At 54.1% G+C, this 19,615-nt stretch overlaps 3 protein-coding genes across 3 annotated transcripts; all 3 read right to left on the bottom strand.

The window, feature by feature from the left end:
- Positions 1–4,572: 4,572 nt before the first annotated feature.
- HRG_07299 (reverse transcriptase (RNA-dependent DNA polymerase) domain-containing protein) lies at positions 4,573–6,461 on the bottom strand (the record flags this gene model as incomplete). Its single annotated transcript, XM_044865770.1, has 7 exons — positions 4,573–4,612; positions 4,666–4,692; positions 4,761–5,287; positions 5,342–5,476; positions 5,525–5,691; positions 5,760–6,319; positions 6,370–6,461. The coding sequence occupies 7 exons, from the start codon at positions 6,459–6,461 to the stop codon at positions 4,573–4,575; spliced, it is 1,548 nt and encodes a 515-aa protein (XP_044718734.1).
- A 128-nt stretch (positions 6,462–6,589) lies between these two features.
- Positions 6,590–7,356, bottom strand: HRG_07298 (Endonuclease/exonuclease/phosphatase; the record flags this gene model as incomplete). Its single annotated transcript, XM_044865769.1, has 3 exons — positions 6,590–6,662; positions 6,721–7,182; positions 7,280–7,356. 3 exons carry the CDS (start codon positions 7,354–7,356, stop codon positions 6,590–6,592), a joined length of 612 nt encoding a protein of 203 aa, XP_044718733.1.
- A 2,937-nt stretch (positions 7,357–10,293) lies between these two features.
- On the bottom strand, positions 10,294–14,745 carry HRG_07297 (endonuclease-reverse transcriptase domain-containing protein; the record flags this gene model as incomplete). The annotated part of the gene is made up of 15 exons (XM_044865768.1): positions 10,294–10,738; positions 10,813–10,841; positions 10,896–10,967; positions 11,016–11,103; positions 11,182–11,728; positions 11,807–11,983; positions 12,048–12,429; positions 12,507–13,041; positions 13,214–13,302; positions 13,354–13,498; positions 13,638–13,678; positions 13,741–13,873; positions 13,929–13,975; positions 14,024–14,239; positions 14,326–14,745. 15 exons carry the CDS (start codon positions 14,743–14,745, stop codon positions 10,294–10,296), a joined length of 3,366 nt encoding a protein of 1,121 aa, XP_044718732.1.
- Between the last annotated feature and the right edge of the window lie 4,870 nt (positions 14,746–19,615).

The raw sequence follows: 19,615 nt of genomic DNA, 5'->3' as shown, positions 1-19,615 counted from the left end.
CTGCTCTTCGCTTTGTTGTTGTCCCTGCTCCTCGTCTTCGTTATCTTCAGCCATTCTGATGTCATCATCCTCGAAGTCCTCGATATCAGTGTCTTCATCGGTCTCTTCGTCAAGGATGGCCTGATTCGCCGTCTGGCCTTCCGGGATTTCAATCTGTTGGATCATCTCTCCGATGCTCGCAGGCAGCGGCATCCGCTCGCCTCCTCCTTCGAAGAACGTATACTCGTCAAAGACAACATCTCTCGTTGCAATGACCTTCTTCAAGAGAGGGACCCAAATTAGGAAGATATTTGTAGACTTATAACCGATGAGGTATCCGATGTGAGCTAGGGTCGAGCTTCCACCTCTTCCTCAATCCAAGCTGTGCATTTGCTGTCATTGCGTAGGCTCGGCAGCCGTACGCACGAAGATGTGAGAGCTGATTTTTCTTCCCTGTGAACAAGTCAATGGGAGACTTCCAGTCGGCTTCTCCTTCGTTAGCGTTTTCAGCGGCGAATCGAGGCTCTCTTGGCGTTCGGTTTCGGAGGTAGCAGGCTGCTTCGATGATCTCTTTCCATAGTGAATGCGGTAGTCGAGAGGCAATCCTCATGACTCTCGCTCTCTCGGTAGAGATCCCTCCTGACCTCTCGGCTCCACCATTCTGGTCCTGAGTGTTGGAAGCTGACATCGCCTTTGTCATCCCTTTCTTCCTCATCCAGGCTGAGATTTTCTTCGTGAAGAGCTCGCCGTCAGAGCGCACGACATTCGTCTTAAATCCAAAGCGAGCGAGCATAAAGGAGGAAAAGTCTTTCAAGACAGCTCCGTGTTCCTTTGCCTTGTAGGTCTTCATGAAGTAGGGAAAGACCATTCCAGAGAAGGCGTCTGTGATAAACATCACACGGACGTAGTTCTCGTGGTCTCTCGCAAGGTCGGTCCAGTCTATCCAGATCTCGTAGCACGGCTTGTCTCTTTCCTCGTCAGGTGGACGGCGGAGACTTGCCTTCTGACCTTCCCTGAGCACAGTACTCGCATTCGACGGTTTTCGGCCCTTAATCCGGACCCCTTTGTAGGCCTAGCTTGTGCAAAGCCATTGGACCAGGGTGACCAAGACGGGCGTGCCAAAGCTTGCCGTCTCCTTGAGAGGCAGGTCGAGGATCTCTTGAGCCGGCTCTTCGAGCTTTCCTTGTCTCCTTCTTCGATGCCTGGAACGCACTGTTGAAATCCGGGAATTCGGTTTCCACGGGCTGGTATTCAACAACAAACTGCTGATATTTCCTCTCGGTGATCCCGATAGTCTGGCCCTTTCGGACTAGCCTCATAGGCTCAGACAGCGTATCCCAAAAGATCTGATCGTCGTCGATAAGAGTCTGCAAAGAAACCAGGCTCGATGAGAAACCGGGACAGTAGGCAACCTTCTTTAATCGGAGTGTTCGGTGGGAGCCGTCAGGCATCGTCGTTGCGACATTGACTCGCCCGAATCCTTCGATTCGAACGAGAGAGTCACCGGCGACGATAAAGTCATTCTTGGCCTTTTTAAACGATCGGAACCGACTGAGCTTGTTGTTGATATGAAGAGATGCGCCGCAATCAAGGAGGGTTGAATTCTTAAGCGGATATTCCGATCCCCAGGCCAGGGACTCAGCTGAGAACACGAAAGCTGGGTTTGCTGAGCCCACAAGCCTTCCTCATCCTTGGTTGCTATTTCTGCATTTTCTTTCGAATATCTTCAATTCTCCTTTTCAGGACAGGATCGTCAGCGACTCTCTCGTGTCATCTTGAGATACCTTTCAGGGGCGGATTATAGCCCTCTGGTCTGGCTTCTTCGATAACCTGCCAGCAACCCTCGAGCTCGTGTCCCTTGCGTCTGCAGGCAAGGCAGGGATCTCTTTGGAATATGGCCCTTTCCAAGGGCTCTCTGTCCAGCTTCTTCTTCTTCGCTGGCGGTACTTCGTCCGCATCGTCTGCGTCTGCTGCTGCTTTGTCCGCATGAAATGCGCCTCCTCTTTTGATAGCACCTCGGGGTTTTTCTGCTTCTCTGCTTTCGGCCAGATGCTTCACATCTCGCACGACTCTCTCAACAGTCCATTGACTCTCCGTCGGAGCTGGGCTGCAAGAACGGCGGCGACTGCGGCCGTTGCTGCAGCGGCCATCGCGGCTACTGCAGCTGCTGCCGGATTGTGAACAACGGGGTTAACAGGAGCAGCAGCAGGAGGACCATATCGGTCGAAGTCGAACAGTTTCCTGGGTAGCCTCTGATTTTGCGTCGAGTATCCTGCTTCCTTGTTCGTACTGGTAGCCTAGGGAGTTATCCAGAGGCCTAATCAATGTGGCAACGTCTCTAAGCCACTGGCCCGTTTGGGCCTCCATTAGCTTATACTTATCGGCGTCAGACATTATGTCTTCCCATTTGTCGATCCAGGAGTCTAGATCCTTTGCGTTAAATCTCTTTAGGTGGGTCGAATACTTGGTCCTTGTGAGATTCATCATATATCCCGCTTCAGGGGCCGTCGACGCTTCTAGACGTTTAAACCACTGACGAATTGGAAGGTCTTCGTCGAAGGCGTTCTGCTTCGAGGATACCACTGATTCCTGCATCGCTATGCGAGCGTTGGTAACCAGTTTAGTCTCATCTTTATACTCTTTCCTCCTGATATCATAGTCCCGCATCGCGTCGTTATAATCTCTCTTCTGAACGGCAGAGAGGTCAGCGAGTCTAACAGCATCAGGGGCGTAGTGGCGGAATTCAGGTCGCTCAGGAGGTTCGAGGGGGTCCTCGTTGGTAAAGATCAGGCTATGGATCGTCTTGTCAGTTCGATTCCTGAGCTCCCTTCTCCATTTGTCCCAGTTGCTTGGTCCTGAGAGGATCGCTCGTGCAGGGGCGGCAGAAGACTTCGACATCTCGTTGATTTGAGAGTGGTTTTCGGTCGGAATGGAAGTTACAGGAACGTAGTTCCTCCCGGCTCATGACTGTCACGAATAGTAGGGCCAAATAGGCATAAAGTTAGTATTTCAGAATCGTCCGGTGCTGCTCCATTTTCCCTTCTGTTCTCTGTGTCTGTTCCTTCCTTCCTCGCCCTTTATTCCTGGCCACAATCTCGATCTTCTCCGTCTGCCTCACACCTCCGTCAATCGTCGGCTGCCCCCCACTTTTCCTAGGACACCGTCCCTGACGGCCGGGCTGACTGTCTCAGCCGACGCATCAGAAAGCAGGCCTGACGTCCTGGCTGACTGTCTCAGCAGGAGCATCAGCAAGCAGGGAACCTCTAGAGGTCCTACGAGCGGCTTCGCAACAGCTGTTGCTGTTGCTGATGAGGCGCACTTGGAGTGGCGGACTCCGGAGGGCTAGCGACGCGTGGGAAGAGCTCGTTTCGAATGAACTCTTCCAGAGACTCGACGCGTTTCTCCGCCCTTTCGGCCCGCCTCGACGCGTTTCAGGAGAGCTTCGATTCGCGCCAATGAATCCTCGTTGGCATTGGGGTCGGCATTCGTCGGTTTCGCTTTCGGACGGCGGATTTCTTTCGTGATGGGCGCGGTTCAGGGTCGAATTGCAGCGTCGGTTTCAGAGGGCGACCGCGGGCGCTGGTCCTTGTCGCGTCGGCCGCGCTTGTCGAATTGGCCACGATGCTACAGGCCACATTGTCGTTCGTACCGTCTTCCTCGTCATCGAGCAACTCGAATTGGTTCGAGTTGCGCTTGGTGCTGTTCTTGCTCTTCCGCGGCATTGTTCCTCCTTTCGATCCCTATCTAAATATGCCTTCCGTACGTGTGCCTTTTTTTTTTTTTTTGGTTGTATTACGCCCGAAGGGTTCCCCCATAGAGCCACTACGCTAAGCTACGTACCTACTATACATGGTTTCTCCTCACCTAAAGCCCAACGCTTCTTTCCATCTGTTTCCAGCCTCGTTCGCTGTGACATGACAGGCCTGCTTGAAGGTCAGTTTCTCCAAGTGTTCAGCGTCCTACCTTCAGCGACTGAAGCGCGGTCTGCCAAGTTGAAGGCTGTTGTGTTAGTATGGTTGTTCTTGATCAGTACATGGCCCGTTAACGGTCCATACTGAAGCGTTTTGTCGCCAATGCGAACTGTATCGTCGCACGCACAGCCCCAATATCAGGTTGCCACTTGTCGTCGTCTGACTCTGCCTTGCCTCCTAGGAAGAAAGACAAGTCTCCCACCTTTCCGCGCGCATATCGCAGCATGGTCTCTCGTTGTACCGTCCATCTTCTGCATCGAAAGAGGAAATGCTCCACTGTTTCTGCAGACTGCCCACAAGTGCACTCATCCGATTCCACCGCCCCGATTTTGCAGAGGTAGCTATTCAGCCGCGATTTGCCAGTTCGAAGTTGTATCAACACTTCGGATTCCTTTCTTGTTAGCTCGTCGTACAACTTGCGGGTGTGCTTGCCCGGCAATGCCTTATCGATGCGCTTTGAGTGCTTTCCAACCCTTCCGGGATCTGACGAACGCGAGCGTTTTCGTTGAGCAGCAGTCGTAACGTCGTTGATCTTGCTTGAAACGTTGCTGGTTCGGCGATGCACTCGTCTCGCGTCGCTCTTTTCGCTTGCATTTTGGCCAGTGGCCCAAGGGTGAACTCCTCATTCTTTGCAGGCACCCAACGAAGTCTGACTCTGCAGCCTCTTTCGCCAGATACTCAACAGATCCGTATATCGCCCGTATCGTGCACTGACCAGACTGTTGCCGTGGCCGCCCGATGACTTGCAGGACAGAGCGGTTGCTCGTCACAACCGTGAGATCTCGGTCATGAAGACCGAGAGGTACACACCTCAGAGCCGTGGCGATTGCCTCGAGTCCTGCTGTGTAGGCATTCTGCTCATCACTGGAGCCGAGAGTGACGGAGTAGCTGGCCAGCACTTCGTCTACGCTGTCGCGGGAAGCATCCCGAACGACGCCTCCCAACCCGACCTTGCCTTTCCTTTGCGAGCTGGACGTCGCAATAGTGATGTCCTCCGGGTCATCCGACTTCAGCACCTCCACTCGGTCTGTCTCATCCGTTGCCTGCACTCGTTCGTCCCACGGCGCCAGTGCGAACTCGTGGATGACTTCCAGGCGCTTGGTATCTATTCTTCCCATCGCCGAGGCGAGCTTCTGCATTGGCGACGCATACCTCCTGTTCAGTTTGAGCCTCAACGATGTCAGAGGATGCGTCTTCGGGAGCGTCCGCATCCTTATCCAGAATTTCGCTGCCGCTTGAGCATGCCGTTCTCGGAACGATTGCACGCCGGCCTCGGCCTCGGCCACTGCCGTTGCCACCGTGCGGAAGCCTCCCGTGACAGCCTGGGCTCCGATTCGCTGGGCCCTGCCAATCCACACCGCTTCTTTCACCCCGCACGCGTGCGACCACACGTTTGAGGCATAGTCCATGGCTGGCGCCACGGTCGCGACGAACAGTTGCCTCGCCACCCGTGGCGAAGCCATCTTCAGTCGTTTCAAACACATGGCCGCGGCCAGCCCCTTGGCGGCCGCTCTGGCGATGTGTTCCTTGAAGAAGCGCTTTGTCCATGATGACTCCCAACAGCTTCACGTTGCTCTTCGGCTTGACATCGTTTTGATGATGAGAGGCAGGTCGCTGTCACGCTCCGCGATGCGTGTGAAGTGGATGAAGGATGTCTTCTCTGCTTCAAATGTGGCGCCGCTGCGCTTCTCCCAATCAAGCGCATCATCGATAATCGACTGGATACCATCTCTGTTTGACTCTGCCGTTGGCCCCGTGACCCAGGCAGAGTAATCGTCCACGAAAAGGCGATGGAGCCACCGTTATTACTGATCCGTCTTTGCACCAGGTCTGCGTTGAAGAAAAGAAAAGCCACTGGCGACAGAGGAGATCCCTGGGGTAGGCCGGCCTGCGGCAGGGTTTGTTGCTCGGATGTGTGCCCGTTGACAACCACCGACGCGGTCCGTCCCGAGCAGAATGCGTCTATCCAATTGACCAGTCGACTCGGGATGCCTCGGGCTTTCATCCTTTCGAGCATTCGCTCTTTGCACACTCCGTTGTATGCGCCTTTGACGTCAAAGCTGATGAGGCTGAGCACTCTGCCCGTTCTCCAGGCCTTGTAGATTCGCTCCTGCAGAAGCACGAGTGCTTGATCTGCGGACCTGCGCTTCCGTGCACCAAAGTGGTTCGCGGGCAAAAGCCCTTGAGCCTCGACTGCATAGCTGATACGTTCCGCGACGACTGCCTCCAGAATCTTGCCAAGCGTCGACAGGAGAGAAATCGGTCGCCACGCCTTGGCCAGGGTGTAGTCTCCTTTATCTGGTTTCCTCAGAGGGATGATCTTGGCCGTTCGCCATTGATGAGGCACGACGCCCTCTCGGAGCGATGAGCTGAAGAGCGTCCACACCGGTGCTTGACCACGTGCCAGAGCTTCTTCCACACGATCGCAGGAAGGCCATCCTCACCAGGCGCTTTCCAGGGCTTCGCCGCCATCACCTTCTCCTCAATCTCTTGCAAGGTGAGGTCTGGCATGGCTATTTCTTCTCTCTGCGGACGTTCACCCTCCGGCTCGATCCTCGTTGGCAGAGGCGGAAAGAAGGTGCTCAGGAGTTCCTCGGCTTGCTCGCCCTTGCTTTCGGTGATCGAACCGTCGGCTCTCTTCAGCGGGGCACCTTGTCATCCGTCATCTCCGTACCAGGCTTCAGATACTTGGCAGCCCTCCAGATGTTGCTCCTTCGATGACGAAGTCATCCCAATGGGCCTTCTTTGTCTCCGCAAATTGTCGTGGTACTCCTTCGCAGCCTCCTTGGCGCGCTGCTCCAGATCCGGACGCGATTGACCGGCTCTTCGCTGCGCCCTTGCTTGATTGCGCCAATACGTGTACGTCCGACGGAGTCGCGTCAGGTCCTTTGTCCACCATCGCTTCGCGTATGGCAGCGGCTGGGCTCGAGGAGTCAGATCTCGAAGCGCCTTGGTGACCACCCGCATGAGCTGATCCGCCTGCGTCTGCACCCCCACAGTCCACGGAAGAGGCCGAAGCTCGTCCTCGACCCTGGTTGCGATGGCGATCCACGGCGCGTTCTTGAGCATCAGGCGCTGCGGAAAGGTACGCTCCGGCACTCGAATGTCGAAGGTCGTCTGGATCGCTCTATGGTCTGATCCGTGCTCTGTTGGATGAATCACGCAGGATGTCAACTCGTCCGCCAGTTCCGCCGATGCCAGCACCAAGTCGATGGTGCTCTCCTCGTCCGACCTTTGCCACGTTTTCGTTCCTCTCGGAGAAGGCTGCTAAGACCAAAGTCGTCCATCAGGTCAATGATGGGCTGGCCCTCCCTTGTCTGCTCGCTGACACTTCATCTCCGCCCCAGAGGAGGTCGTGGCGGTTGAAGTCCCCGCCAAAACCACATCGGTACGTCTCCTGTCCCATTGCGGAAGCGATCGATCACGTCGCGCAATAGTTCCATCGCGTTCGTCAGCGCCTCGTCGTTCTTTCCTTGCACATACACTGACACCACCATCACCTCCCTTCCCTCAAGTCGGAGTACCGCTGCTGTGAGATCGGCCGACGGCACAGGCACTTGCTCCGCCTCAAGGTCACTTCGGATCCAGAGCATGCTGCGAATCGGCCATAGGCCATCACGAACACACGTCGGTATCATCTTTGTCCAGTTATGGTGTCCCGTGGGACTCGTCACCACCTTTCCGTCGATATTGCGCGCATGTGGCTCAGATATAGCCAGTGCGGCAAAATCCTTTAGGTCTTCGTCGTTCATCAGACTCTGCTGCACCACATCACTCTTGTGTGCATTCAGCTGTAGGATGCGGAGGGACTCAAGCATCACTGCTCGGATTCCTCATCCTGCACTTCCAGCTGAATGACTCGTGCGGTCCGCCACACGGGACACATTTTGGTTCAATCGCGGTGCATTCCCGGTGGTGATGCCCAACGTTTGCGCACTTGCCGCATGTCCGCTGTTTCTTGCATGAATATGCTTTGTGACCGATCTCCTGGCAGTTGAAGCATTGATTGGTCCCGTTCTTGGCTCGAATACATAGGTGGTGGCTGACTCTCCCGCTAGGTCAAAGTAGTACCCTTCCAGAAGCCTTTCTGCGTCGCGTTTCTGGTGACATACACCACCATGGATCCGTACGCTTTGCCAGACTCTCGTTTGCTCAACCAGGAAATCTTGCCAATGGTCACTCTGTTTTCGGCACTCAAGGCCTCGATCGCTCCAGGCAGAACGTTGCCTTCCGCGTCAAGGATTGCTGTGCGGTTGGCGTTGTCGACTCGGACCGGATACAGCTGGTCTCGCATAACTCGCGAACCTTCCACGGCTGTCTTCTGCGCAGCCTCTTTGACCATCTGAAGCTCGGCTTCGTCTCTGCAGACGATCTTGACTCGGTCGGCATTCCGGGACTCTTCACGACTGCTGCGCACCTCCAGGTCTCTTGTCCGTTCATCGCTCTCATCTCAGTCTCGATGGCCTGGCGAATTGATCCGATTTGCGCGTTGTTCTTCTTCGACTCGCTGACGCGAGATGTGTCGATGGTACAGTGGAGAGGATCGCTGGCTGTCTGCTGCTTTCTTGGGACAGCTACGCTGGATAGACTGGTCGGCGGGCTCGCTGGCAGTGTACGCGCAATGTCGGCAAACGTTGCTCGAGTGCCGCTCGACAGAGTCACCTCCCGAAGCATTCAGGTTCTGCGTGAGCTGGGCCAATTGCTTTCACAGCGGCAACCTCTCTGAAGATCCCGATGTCCCGTTTTAATTCCGCGTCGTGCTCATCGCTCTTGCGTTGAAACTCTTCCTTGATTCCTGGACTTGGACCTCCAAGCCTCGGATGAGATCTTCCTGTCCTTGAATGATGGTGCTTTGCTTGTAGACAGTGGCGTTCAACTTCCTGATCATGTCGTTTTGCTCGGATACCCGATGTTTCAGCTCCACCATTTCACTGCCCATCTTCCCAGCGTCTCCAGGACTCTCTGCATCATCGATTTGGCGGTCTCCACATTGCTGCGTGACTTCACTTCGTCGCTTCTTTCGCCATCATTGCCCACTGGCGTGACTCGCGTCGTTCGCGTCGTGATTCGCTTCGAAGCCCTTGCGGACGCATTTTCCAGTGATTGCAACGTATCTTGCACTCGTCCGCTGGGCGTCATCCCTCGCGTCGGACGCGTCGATGGCGACGGGCTAGCTGGATCTGGACCCGCCCTCACATCCGCCAGGGGCACCACCTCTGGCATTGCCATGGTGGCACGCGACATCAACACCAACCCAAGAGTAAAGAGTAAAGAGAAATATAACTATCTACAGTTCGAGAGCCGATCCGAACTTTTTTTTTCCCAGCACCCTCAGCACCCACTTTTCTGAGCACCCACTTTTTTTTTTTGGTTGTATTACGCCCGGAGGGTTCCCCCATAGAGCCACTACGCTAGCCTGTCTACCTTCTGTACATTGTTCCATCTCACCCAAAGCCCCACGCTTCTTTTCATCTGTTTCCAGCCTCGTTCGCTATGACATGACAGGCCTGCTTGAAGGTCAGTTTCTCCAAGTGTTCAGCGTCCTACCTTCAGCGACTGAAGCGCGGTCTGCCAAGTTGAAGGCTGTTGTGTTAGTACGATTGTCCCTTGATCAGCACATGGCCCGTTGCCGGTCCATGCTAAAACGTTTCGTTGCCAATGCGAACTGTATCGTCGCCCGCACAGCCCCCATATCAGGCTGCCACTTGTCGTCGTCTGACTCTGCCTTGCCACCTAGGAAGAAGGACAAGTCTCCCATCTTCCCGCCTGCATATCGACTCATGATTTCTCGTTGTACCGTCCATTTTCTGCATCGGAAGAGGAAATGTTCCACCGTTTCCGCCGACTGTCCACACGTGCATTCATCCGATTCTACTGCCCCGATTTTGCAAAGATAGCTATTCAGCCGCGATTTGCCAGTTCGAAGCTGTACCAACACTTCCGATTCCTTTCTTTCAGCTCGTCGTACAGCTTGCGGGTGTGCTTGCCCGGCAAAGCCTTATCGATGCGCTTCGAGTAGTTTCCAACTCCTTCTGGAATCTGACGGACTCGAGTGTGTCCGTTGAGCAGCAAACGTAACGTGGTTGATCTTGCTTGGAACGTTGCTGGTTCGGCGACGCATTCATCTCGCGTCGCCCTTTTCGCTTGCCTTTTGGCCAGTGGCCCGAGAGTGAACTCCTCATTATTTGCAGGCACCCAACGAAGTCTGACTCTACAGCCTCTTCTCGCCAGAAACTCAACAGATCCGTATATCGCCCGTATCGTGCACTGGCCAGACTGCTGCCGTGGCCGCCCGATGACTTGCAGGACAGAGCGGTTGCTTGTCACAACTGTGAGGTCTCGGTCACGAAGGCCTGGGAACACACCTCAGGGCCGTGGCGATTGCCTCGAGTCCTGCTGTGTAGGCATTCTGCTCATCACTGGAGCCGAGAGTGACGGAATAGCTGGCCAGCACCTCGTCTGCGCTGTTGAGGAGAGCGTCTCGAACGACGCCCCCCAACCCGACCTTGCCTTTCCTTTGAGAGCTGGATGTCGCGATAGTGATGTCCTCCGGGTCATCCGACTTCAGCACCTCCACTCGGTTCGTCTCATATGTTACCTGCACTCGGTCGTCCCACGGCGCCAGTGCGAACTCGTGGATGGTTTCCAGGCGTTTGGTATCTAGTCTTTCCATCGCCGAGGCAAGCTTCTGCATTGGCGAGGCATACCTTCTGTTCAGCTTCAGCTTCAAGGATGTCAGGGATGCGTCCTCGGCAGCGTCTGCGTTCTGATCCAGAATCTCGACGCCGCTTGAGCATGGCGTTCTCGAAATGATTGCACGCTGGCCTCGGCCTCGGCCACAGCCGTCGCGACCGTACGGAACCCTCCCGTGATCGCCTGGGCTCCGACTCGCTGGGCCCTCTCGATCCACGTTGCTTCTTTCGCCTTGCATGCATGCGACCAAACGTTGGAGGCATAATCCATGGTCGGCGCTACGGTCGCAGTGAACAGTTGCCTTGCCGTTCGTGGTGAGGCCATCTTCAGTCGTTTCAGGCACATGGCAGCGGTCAGCCCCTTGGCGGCTACTCCGGCGATATGCTCCTTGAAGCGAAGTGCTTGATCCATGATGACTCCCAGCAGCTTCACATTGTCCTTCGGCTTGACATCATTCCCTCTGATGGTGAAAGGCGAGTCGCTGTCGCGTTCTGCGATGCGTGTGAAGTGAATGACGGACGTCTTGTCCACTTCAAACGTGGCGCCGCTGCGCTTCTCCCACTCGAGCGCATCATCGATAATCGACTGAATACCATCTCTGTTCGACTCGGCCGTTGGTCCAGTGACCCAGGCAGAGTAGTCGTCCACGAAGGCGATGGAGCCGCTGTTGTTACTGATTCGCCTCTGCACCAGGTCCGCATTGAAGAACAGAAATGCCACCGGTGATAGTGGAGATCCTTGGGGTAAGCCGGCCTGCGCCAGGGCTTGCTGCTCGGATGTGTGCCCGTTGACAACCACCGATGCGGTCCGTTCCGAGCAGAATGCGTCTACCCACTTGACCAGGCGACTCGGGATGCCTCGAGCTTTCATCCTCTCAAGCAGCCGCTCTTTGCAAACTCCATTGTACGCCCCTTTGACGTCGAAGCTGACGAGACTCAAAACCCTGCCCATTCTCCAAGCCTTATATATCCGCTCCTGCAGAAGCACGAGTGCTTGGTCTGCCGACCTGCGTTTCCGTGCACCAAAGTGGTTCGCGGGCAACAGCCCATGAGCTTCGACTGCATAGCTGATGCGTTCTGCAACGACTGCTTCGAGGATCTTGCCAAGGGTTGACAGCAGTGAGATCGGTCGCCACGCCTTGGCCAGAGTGTAATCGTCCTTACCCGGCTTCTTCAGCGGGATGATCTTGGCCGTCCGCCATTGATGGGGCACCACGCCCTCTCGAAGCGATGAGTCGAAGAGCGTCCACACCCGATGCTTGACCACGTGCCAGAGCTTCTTCCACACAATCACAGGGAGGCCGTCCTCCCCCGGCGCTTTCAAGACTTGGCCGCCATCACCTTTCCTCAATCTCTTGCAAGGTGAGGTCGGGCATGGTTATCGCTTCTCTTTGCGGACGCTCACCCTCCGGTTCGATCATGGTTGGCAGAGGCGGGAAGAAGGTGCTCAGGAGCTCCTCACCTTGCTCTCCTTTGCCTTTGGTGATCGAGCCGTCGGCTCTCCTCAACGGCGGCACCTTGTCATCGAACACATTCACGCCGGGTTTCAGATACTTGACCACTTTCCAGATGTTGTTCTCGTCGGTGACGAAGTCGTCCCAATGGGACTTCTTCTGTTTCCGCACGTTGTCGTGGTACTCCTTGGCAGCGTCCTTGGCGCGTTGCTCCAGATCCGGCTGCGGTTGACCGGCTCTTCGCTGCGCCCTTGCTTGATTGCGCCAATACGTGTACGTTTGCCGCAGTCGCGTCAGGTCCTTTGTCCACCATCGCTTCGCGTATGGCGGCGGCTGTGCCCGAGGTGTCAGATCATGAAGCACCTTGGTGACCACCCTCATGAGCTGATCCGCCTGCGTCTGTACCCCACACTCCACGGAAGAGGCCGAAGCTCGTCCTCGACCCTGGTTGCGATGGCGATCCACGGCGCGTTCTTGAGCATCAGGCGCTGTGGAAACGTTCTCTCCGGTACTTGAATGTCGAAGGCCGTCTGGATCGCTCTGTGGTCTGACCCGTGATCTGTCGGGTGAGTCATGCAGGATATCACCTCGTCTGCCAGTTCTGCCGATGCCAGCACCAAGTCGATGGTGCTCTCCTCGTCCGCCCTTTGCCACGTTTTCGTCCCTCTCGGCAGGAGGCTGCTGAGACCAAAGTCGTTCATCAGGTCGATGATGGGCTGGCCCTCCCCCTGTCTGCTCGCTGACACTTCATCTCCGCCCCAGAGGAGATCGTGGCGGTTGAAGTCTCCCGCCAGAACCACATCTGTGCGGTTTCCTGTCCCATCACGGAAGCGATCGATCAGGTCGTGCAGCAGCTCCATCGCGCTCGTCAGCGCCTCGTCGTTCTTTCCTTGCACGTACACTGATACCACCATCACTTCCTCCCCTCGAGTCGGAGCACCACTGCTGTGAGATCGGCCGACGGCACAGGCACTTGCTCCGCCTCAAGGTCACTTCGGATCAAAGCATGCTACGGATCGGCCACAGGCCGTCACGAGCACACGTCGGTATCATCTTTGTCCAGTTATGGTGTCCCATAGGGCTCGTCACCACCTCTCCGTCGATAACACGCGCATACGGCTCAGAAAGAGCCAGCACAGCAAAGTCCTTGAGGCCTGCGTCGTTCATCAGGCTTTGCTGCACCACATCACTCTTGTGCGCATTCAGCTGTAGGATGCGGAGGGACTCAAGCATCACTGTTCGGGTTCCTCATCCTACACTTCCAGCTGAACGACTCGTGCGGTCCGCCACACGGGACGCATTTTGGCTCAATTGCTGTGCACTCTCTGTGGTGATGCCCAACCTTTGCGCACTTGCCGCATGTCCGCTGCTTCTTGCATGCATATGCTTTGTGACCGATCTCCTGGCAGTTGAAGCATTGGATTGGTCCCGTTCTTGGCTCGAATACATAGGTGGTGGCTGACTCTCCCGCTAGGTCAAAGTAGTGCCCTTCTAGAAGCCTTTCTGCGTCGCTTTTCTTGGTGACATACACCACCATGGACCCGTACGCTTTGCCAGACTCTCGTTTGCTCAACCAGGAAATCTTGCCAATGGTCACTCTGTTTTCGGCACTCAAGGCCTCGATCGCTCCAGGCAGAACGTTGCCTTCCGCGTCAGGATTGCTGTGCGGTTGGCGTTGTCGACTCGGACCGGGTACAGCTGGTCTCGCATAACTCGTGAACCTTCCACGGCTGTCTTCTGCGCAGCCTCTTTGACCATCTGAAGCTCGGCTTCGTCTCTGCAGACGATCTTGACTCGGTCGGCATTCCGGGACTCTCACGACTGCTGCGCACCTCCAGGTCTCTTGTCCGTTCATCGCTCTCATCTCAGTCTCGATGGCCTGGAGAATTGATCCGATTTGCGCTTTGTTCTTGTTCGACTCGCTGACGCGAGATGTGTCGATGGTACAATGGAGAGGATCGCTGGCTGTCTGCTGCTTTCTTGGGACAGCTACGCTGGATAGACTCGTCGGCGGGCTCGCTGGCAGTGTGCGCGCAATATCGGCAAACGTTGCTCGAGCGCCGCTTGACAGAGTCACCTCACCCGAAGCATTCAGCTTCTGCGTAAGCTGGGCCAATTGCTCTTTCAAAGCGGCGACTTCTCTCTGAAGATCCTGGTGTCCCCGTTTTAATTCCGCGTCGTGCTCATCGCTCTTGCGTCGAAACTCTTCCTTGATTCCTGGACTTGGACCTCCAAGCCTCGGATCAGATCTTCCTGTCCTTGAATGATGGTGCTTTGCTTGTAAACCGTGGCGCTCAGCTTCCTGATCGTGTCGCTTTGCTCGGATACTCTATGTTTCAGGTCCACCATCTCGTTCCCCATCTTCGCCAGCATCTCTAGAACCCTCTGCATCATCGATTTGGCGGTCTCCACACTGCTGCGTGACTTCACCTCGTCAACTCTTTCGCCTTCATTGCCGACCGATGAGACCCGCGTCGTTCGGGCCGTGACTCGCTTCGGAGCCCTTGCGGATGCATTTTCCAGTGATCGCAACGTATCTTGCACGCGTCCGCTGGGCGTCATCCTCGCGTCGGACGCGTCGATGGCGTCGGGCTGGTTGGATCTAGCCCGCCCCACGTCCGCCAGGACCGCCACTTCAGGCTCTGCCATGATGGCAAGCAAGAGCCACACCTATCCCAGAGTAAAGAAGGATGAAGAACTATCTACGACGAGGAACTGACGCAATGCCTTCGAGTTCAGTTTTCCTCTTCCCCCAACCTCACTTTTTTCAGCACCCACTTTAGTGGGTGAGCCAAAGCGAATGCCAATAAAGTGGGGGCGGGCACGAGTAATTAGTCCAGTCCAAGAAGATCTGTCGCGAAGACCGTCGCGCCATGCAGGCAAAAGTGGAACGCGCTCCAACAGGTGCGCTGCAATTGACTCATATCCAATGACTGCTCCCGACATTGTCACGAAAAATCAAGCCACCTGTTGTTCAGGTGACATGTTCAATTGAACATCAAATCTGCTTCGCGACAAGATCACTGGAGATATTGCGCCAAAAGTAGAACGCGCGCTCCAACAAGTGGTGCGCAATTGACAGTTATGGCACTTAGTCTGTGTGTGACAGGAGAGCTAAGGCTACTGTTGCCTTCCTAAGAGCCTGGCTTGTGTTGAACAAAAGCAGAACTTGGCGATTAGGTACTGCGGATTGCTTCTTGTGGCTTCATTGCACAGGGCGATGTCACTGTTGTCACAGCCTTGTTCTCAGCCTCATCTTATGCGCTAGTAACTCCTAGAAACCCCGTCCTTGTCAGGATCGTGATCAATTCAATCCACGCCGCACGGGGTGTGTCCAGTAGACGCTAAGGTAAGCCTAGACCATACCCCACCCCCTTTCGGTAGCGCAATTGAAAAAATCCCCACCAAAAGTCTACCATTTGAACTACCGGTACATGGAATAGGTATGACCAGAACTTGAGAATAAAAACACGAATATTATATTATTATGTAGAGAAATGAACGCTCCTATCTATGCAAAAGCTTTTTTATTGGACCGAAAGGGGGGTGGGGTATGGTATATGTAGGAATGTATCTATCTAGTGGTGTGACCAACCATGGTTGGCACGTGACCCGTACGGTCACGTGTGCGGCTGAGGGCAGCGTGCCCCCTTTCTCCACGCTGGCCTCTGCCTCCTTAGATAGAGAATCAAGACGAATACAACATCACAGGTTAACCCTAGTACCGTCTCATTGCAGCAGCTGCCGCAGGTGCCTACCCACACTGATCAGTGACCGGCCCACGCCCGTCACAGACAGCTAAGTAGAAGAGACAAATTCCTCAACCTTCGAAGGTGCTATAGTCCGCGTCACTTTACTGTGGCCCTGAGTAGCGCTCAGAAGAAGGTTATTTGTGCTAAGAACAAGGAATCTCCCGCTGGTTTGCCCAGCCGCGCGAGAGTCCTTCCAACTGTTGATTACGATCGCCCGCTAGTTTGCCTAGCCGTGAGCACCGGAATCGACAGGCGACCACATCGCAAACAACTAGTAAGAACGTTCGACCCTTGACGTTAAGTAGCAAGATCCCCGTCAGTTCAGTCTGGCCGCGAACGACCTACTTAGTACGCGACGCTCGACCTCCTATTAGCGACAACTCGTATACGAAGAGACCAATACGAACCCCACATCGTCTCATTCATTTGATCACGATAGCCCCGACCGCCCGAGCTATGTCCCCAGAAGCCCAGCTCGAAGAAATATGCGACCAGATGCAGGCACTAGACATCCAAGCATCCGCATTCCGACAAATTAATATCGACCTTTGGGACAACGATATCACACACGACGAAAAGGACAAGATCGCAGTAACGACATATGTGGCAAAGTTCATATTCATCGTTCAATCTGGCAGTGATCAAGGATACGACCTCCTTGGTTACTTCCAACAGCATTTTGAAGAATGGACCGAAGACACATGGGACCGCGCCCCGAATGAATACAAGAGAGCCCTCAGGAAACTACTAAGGAAAAGAGGTATCTACACAGGTTCACAAAGGGAAATTCGCAACACAATTTCTCATATTACAAACTATCGAGAACCCACAAACCTGGCCAGAGCAGGAGTTTACGGAGATGGTGTTTGATGAGAGGACTGCTGCCTTCAGGAGGCAGACAGCATTACTAGGATCAAATGCTTCCACTAATCCCCATCCGTCTCAACCTCCTTCACCATCAGTTACGCCCTTAGCAGCACCTCATCAAGGTCTTAACGAACCACAACCTATTAAGACCCTAACGAGCCCTCCTAACGCACCTACTCCTGCTCCGACTATCCAAGATAAACCTGCTCCGACCTCTCTTACTATTCATCCGACTTCCTACCGCTTCCAGAACCCCGATCTCGTCCAACCCGTCACCAACCCCATCCCCGAACACTTATCCGGCCCTGCAACCTTTGGAGAATACATGAAACTCCCCCCGGATAACATCCCGAACGCTATCGTCGATAGCGACATCCAGCAGAAGTTTATGAAGACCTGGAACAAAGATCGGAACTACACAGGAGAGCCGTACGATCTCCTTGATGATAAGCTCCGCCTCTTCTTAAGCAACTGCTCTCATATCCAAGTGAAACCGTCACAATTTCACGCACTCTTTCCCCGGATCCTTGATGGAAGAGCCCAAAGATTCTATCTTGATAAGATCACATGGGCTACGACGTTCCGACAAGCGTATGATATCTTCAAACAACACTTTGACACGGAAGTCAACCATGTCCACTACCATACTGACTGGACAACAATAACCTTTAACTCCATCCGTGCCCAAGATGCGAAGACCCCCACGAAGTGCTTCAAACCCTCTTTGATAAGCTTCAGCTCTGCCAACGAGCCCTTGGCAGGAGTACGGAGGAGACCTTCTACTGCGTACAACGCTTATGAAAGCATGCCGTGGAGTACCCGAACTCCAATACGCTCTTTCAAACCCGCCGATAACGTCGAGCACCTTCTTGCAGATCTTCGTGCATCCGTTGAAACCCATCTTGCCCTCATAACAACTTCTCAATTTCCCTTGACTTTGCTGGATCATTCGATCATAACGATCCACGCCATCAGTACTACCTCGACCGTCGATACAATAACAACCGCTCTCGAGGCAGATACGGATATTCAGGTCAACGACCCAGCCGCGGATACGGACAAAGCTACAACCGTGGAAACTACCGGCCTCAAAGCCGTAGTAACTACAATCCTAGCTACAATAACCGCAACTGGACAAAGAAGTGTTTTGTTTGTGGACAAGAAGGCTGTTGGTCAACTAAACACTCTACGGATGAACGACAAAAGGCCAAGGACCAACATATCACTCAATGCCACTTCATAGGTGTACAACTCACGGACATCGGAGGCTATATTCTAGACTACGAAGGTCATGAGATGAGCAGCTTTGATGACACTGAAGATACATGGGAAGAACATGACAATAGCACCAACGATCACCCGGAACAATGGCAAGCAAGCCAAATGCTCTGTCAACAGGCATTCAATCATTTGATCACAGGAGAAGACGTCTATCAGACGGATCAAACCGTTGTTCCAGCCTCGCAATTTATTATTGAAGATCGCTATTCAGGGATAGATTCAAGGTATCATGATCGACACAGGTGCAGCAACATTCTCCACAGCAGGATATTCTCAGTACATCGCCCTACAACGAGAAGATCCTTCTGTAGCTCTCGACAGCTCTACATCCGGCCAGGCCTCCATCAAATTTGGCAACGGCGACACGATTAACTCCTTGGCACAGTTGCCTAAAACACCCCTCGGAAGGATCACGTTCCACATCCTTCAAACCCCAACTCCCTTTTTGCTCTGCCTTGCTGATATGGATCGACTTGGTATCTATTTCAATAACATCACAGATACCATCAATTGTAGTAATCATTGTACTAATCGCCCTACCAGCATCCCAGTCATCCGCAAATGGGGACATCCCTGGTTCTTCCTTACGAAAGATGAAGAGTCTATCTCGTTTCTTACGGAAACAGAGATTCGTACACTTCACCGACGCTTTGGACACCCAGCAGTCCCTAGGCTCCATCACCTCTTGAAGCAAGCCGGGCACAGTGACGTCTCGATAGACACATTAGAGACTATCTCTAAGTTCTGTCACCACTGTCAAATGCACTCACAAGCCCCACGCCGCTTCAAGTTCACCCTTAACGATGATCAAGAATTCAACTACGAAATCATCGTTGATGTGATGCACCTAGGAACACCACAACGCCCTGTTCTACACGTTGTGGACTCAGCTACTGCTTTCCAAGGAGCCAGATTTTTACCGTCAATGTCAGCTAAAGATACATGGGAGACCCTCCGGACCCTCTGGATCGACACGTATCTTGGACCTCCTGATACCCTCCGTCACGATGCAGGAACTAACTTTGCTTCTCTCGAATTCCGGAACGAAGCAAAGATTATGGGATCAAATGCTCTCAAGTACCTGTTGAGACGCATTGGTCCATTGGAAAGATTGAACGCTATCACGCACCCTCCGACGCGCCTTTAACATCCTCCATGCTGAGATTGGCCACACCACTTCCGCCGAAACAGTCCTTCAAATGGCTGTTAAAGCAATCAATGATACGGCAGGACCTGACGGTCTTGTGCCTACGTTGCTTGTTTTCGGCGCATACCCGCGTATCTACAGACTCGCCCTTCCGCTTCCACCTCAAAAGATCGGAAGCTATGCAGAAAGCGATGAAAATGCTCCGCCAACTCTCGGCAGAAAGACGAGTTAAGGATGCCCTCCATGCACGCAACGGCCCGAGCACGACAGAAGTGCTATCCCTCCCGCTGCAAAGTGAAGTTCGCGTTTGGAGAGAAAGACGGTTGGCAAGGACCCTTCAAGATTGCATCGATTGATAGCCATAACATCACCATTGACACAGTCAACGGCCCCAAGTCTTTCGATCGACCCTTGTACAACCGTATCTGCGTGATGATACCACTCTTTCCGACCCTACACACGACACAGACCC

Source organism: Hirsutella rhossiliensis (assembly GCF_020360975.1).
Source record: "Hirsutella rhossiliensis strain HR02 chromosome Unknown scaffold00008, whole genome shotgun sequence".
Taxonomy (NCBI): domain Eukaryota; kingdom Fungi; phylum Ascomycota; class Sordariomycetes; order Hypocreales; family Ophiocordycipitaceae; genus Hirsutella; species Hirsutella rhossiliensis.
This window is presented reverse-complemented; position numbering and strand designations above follow the sequence as displayed.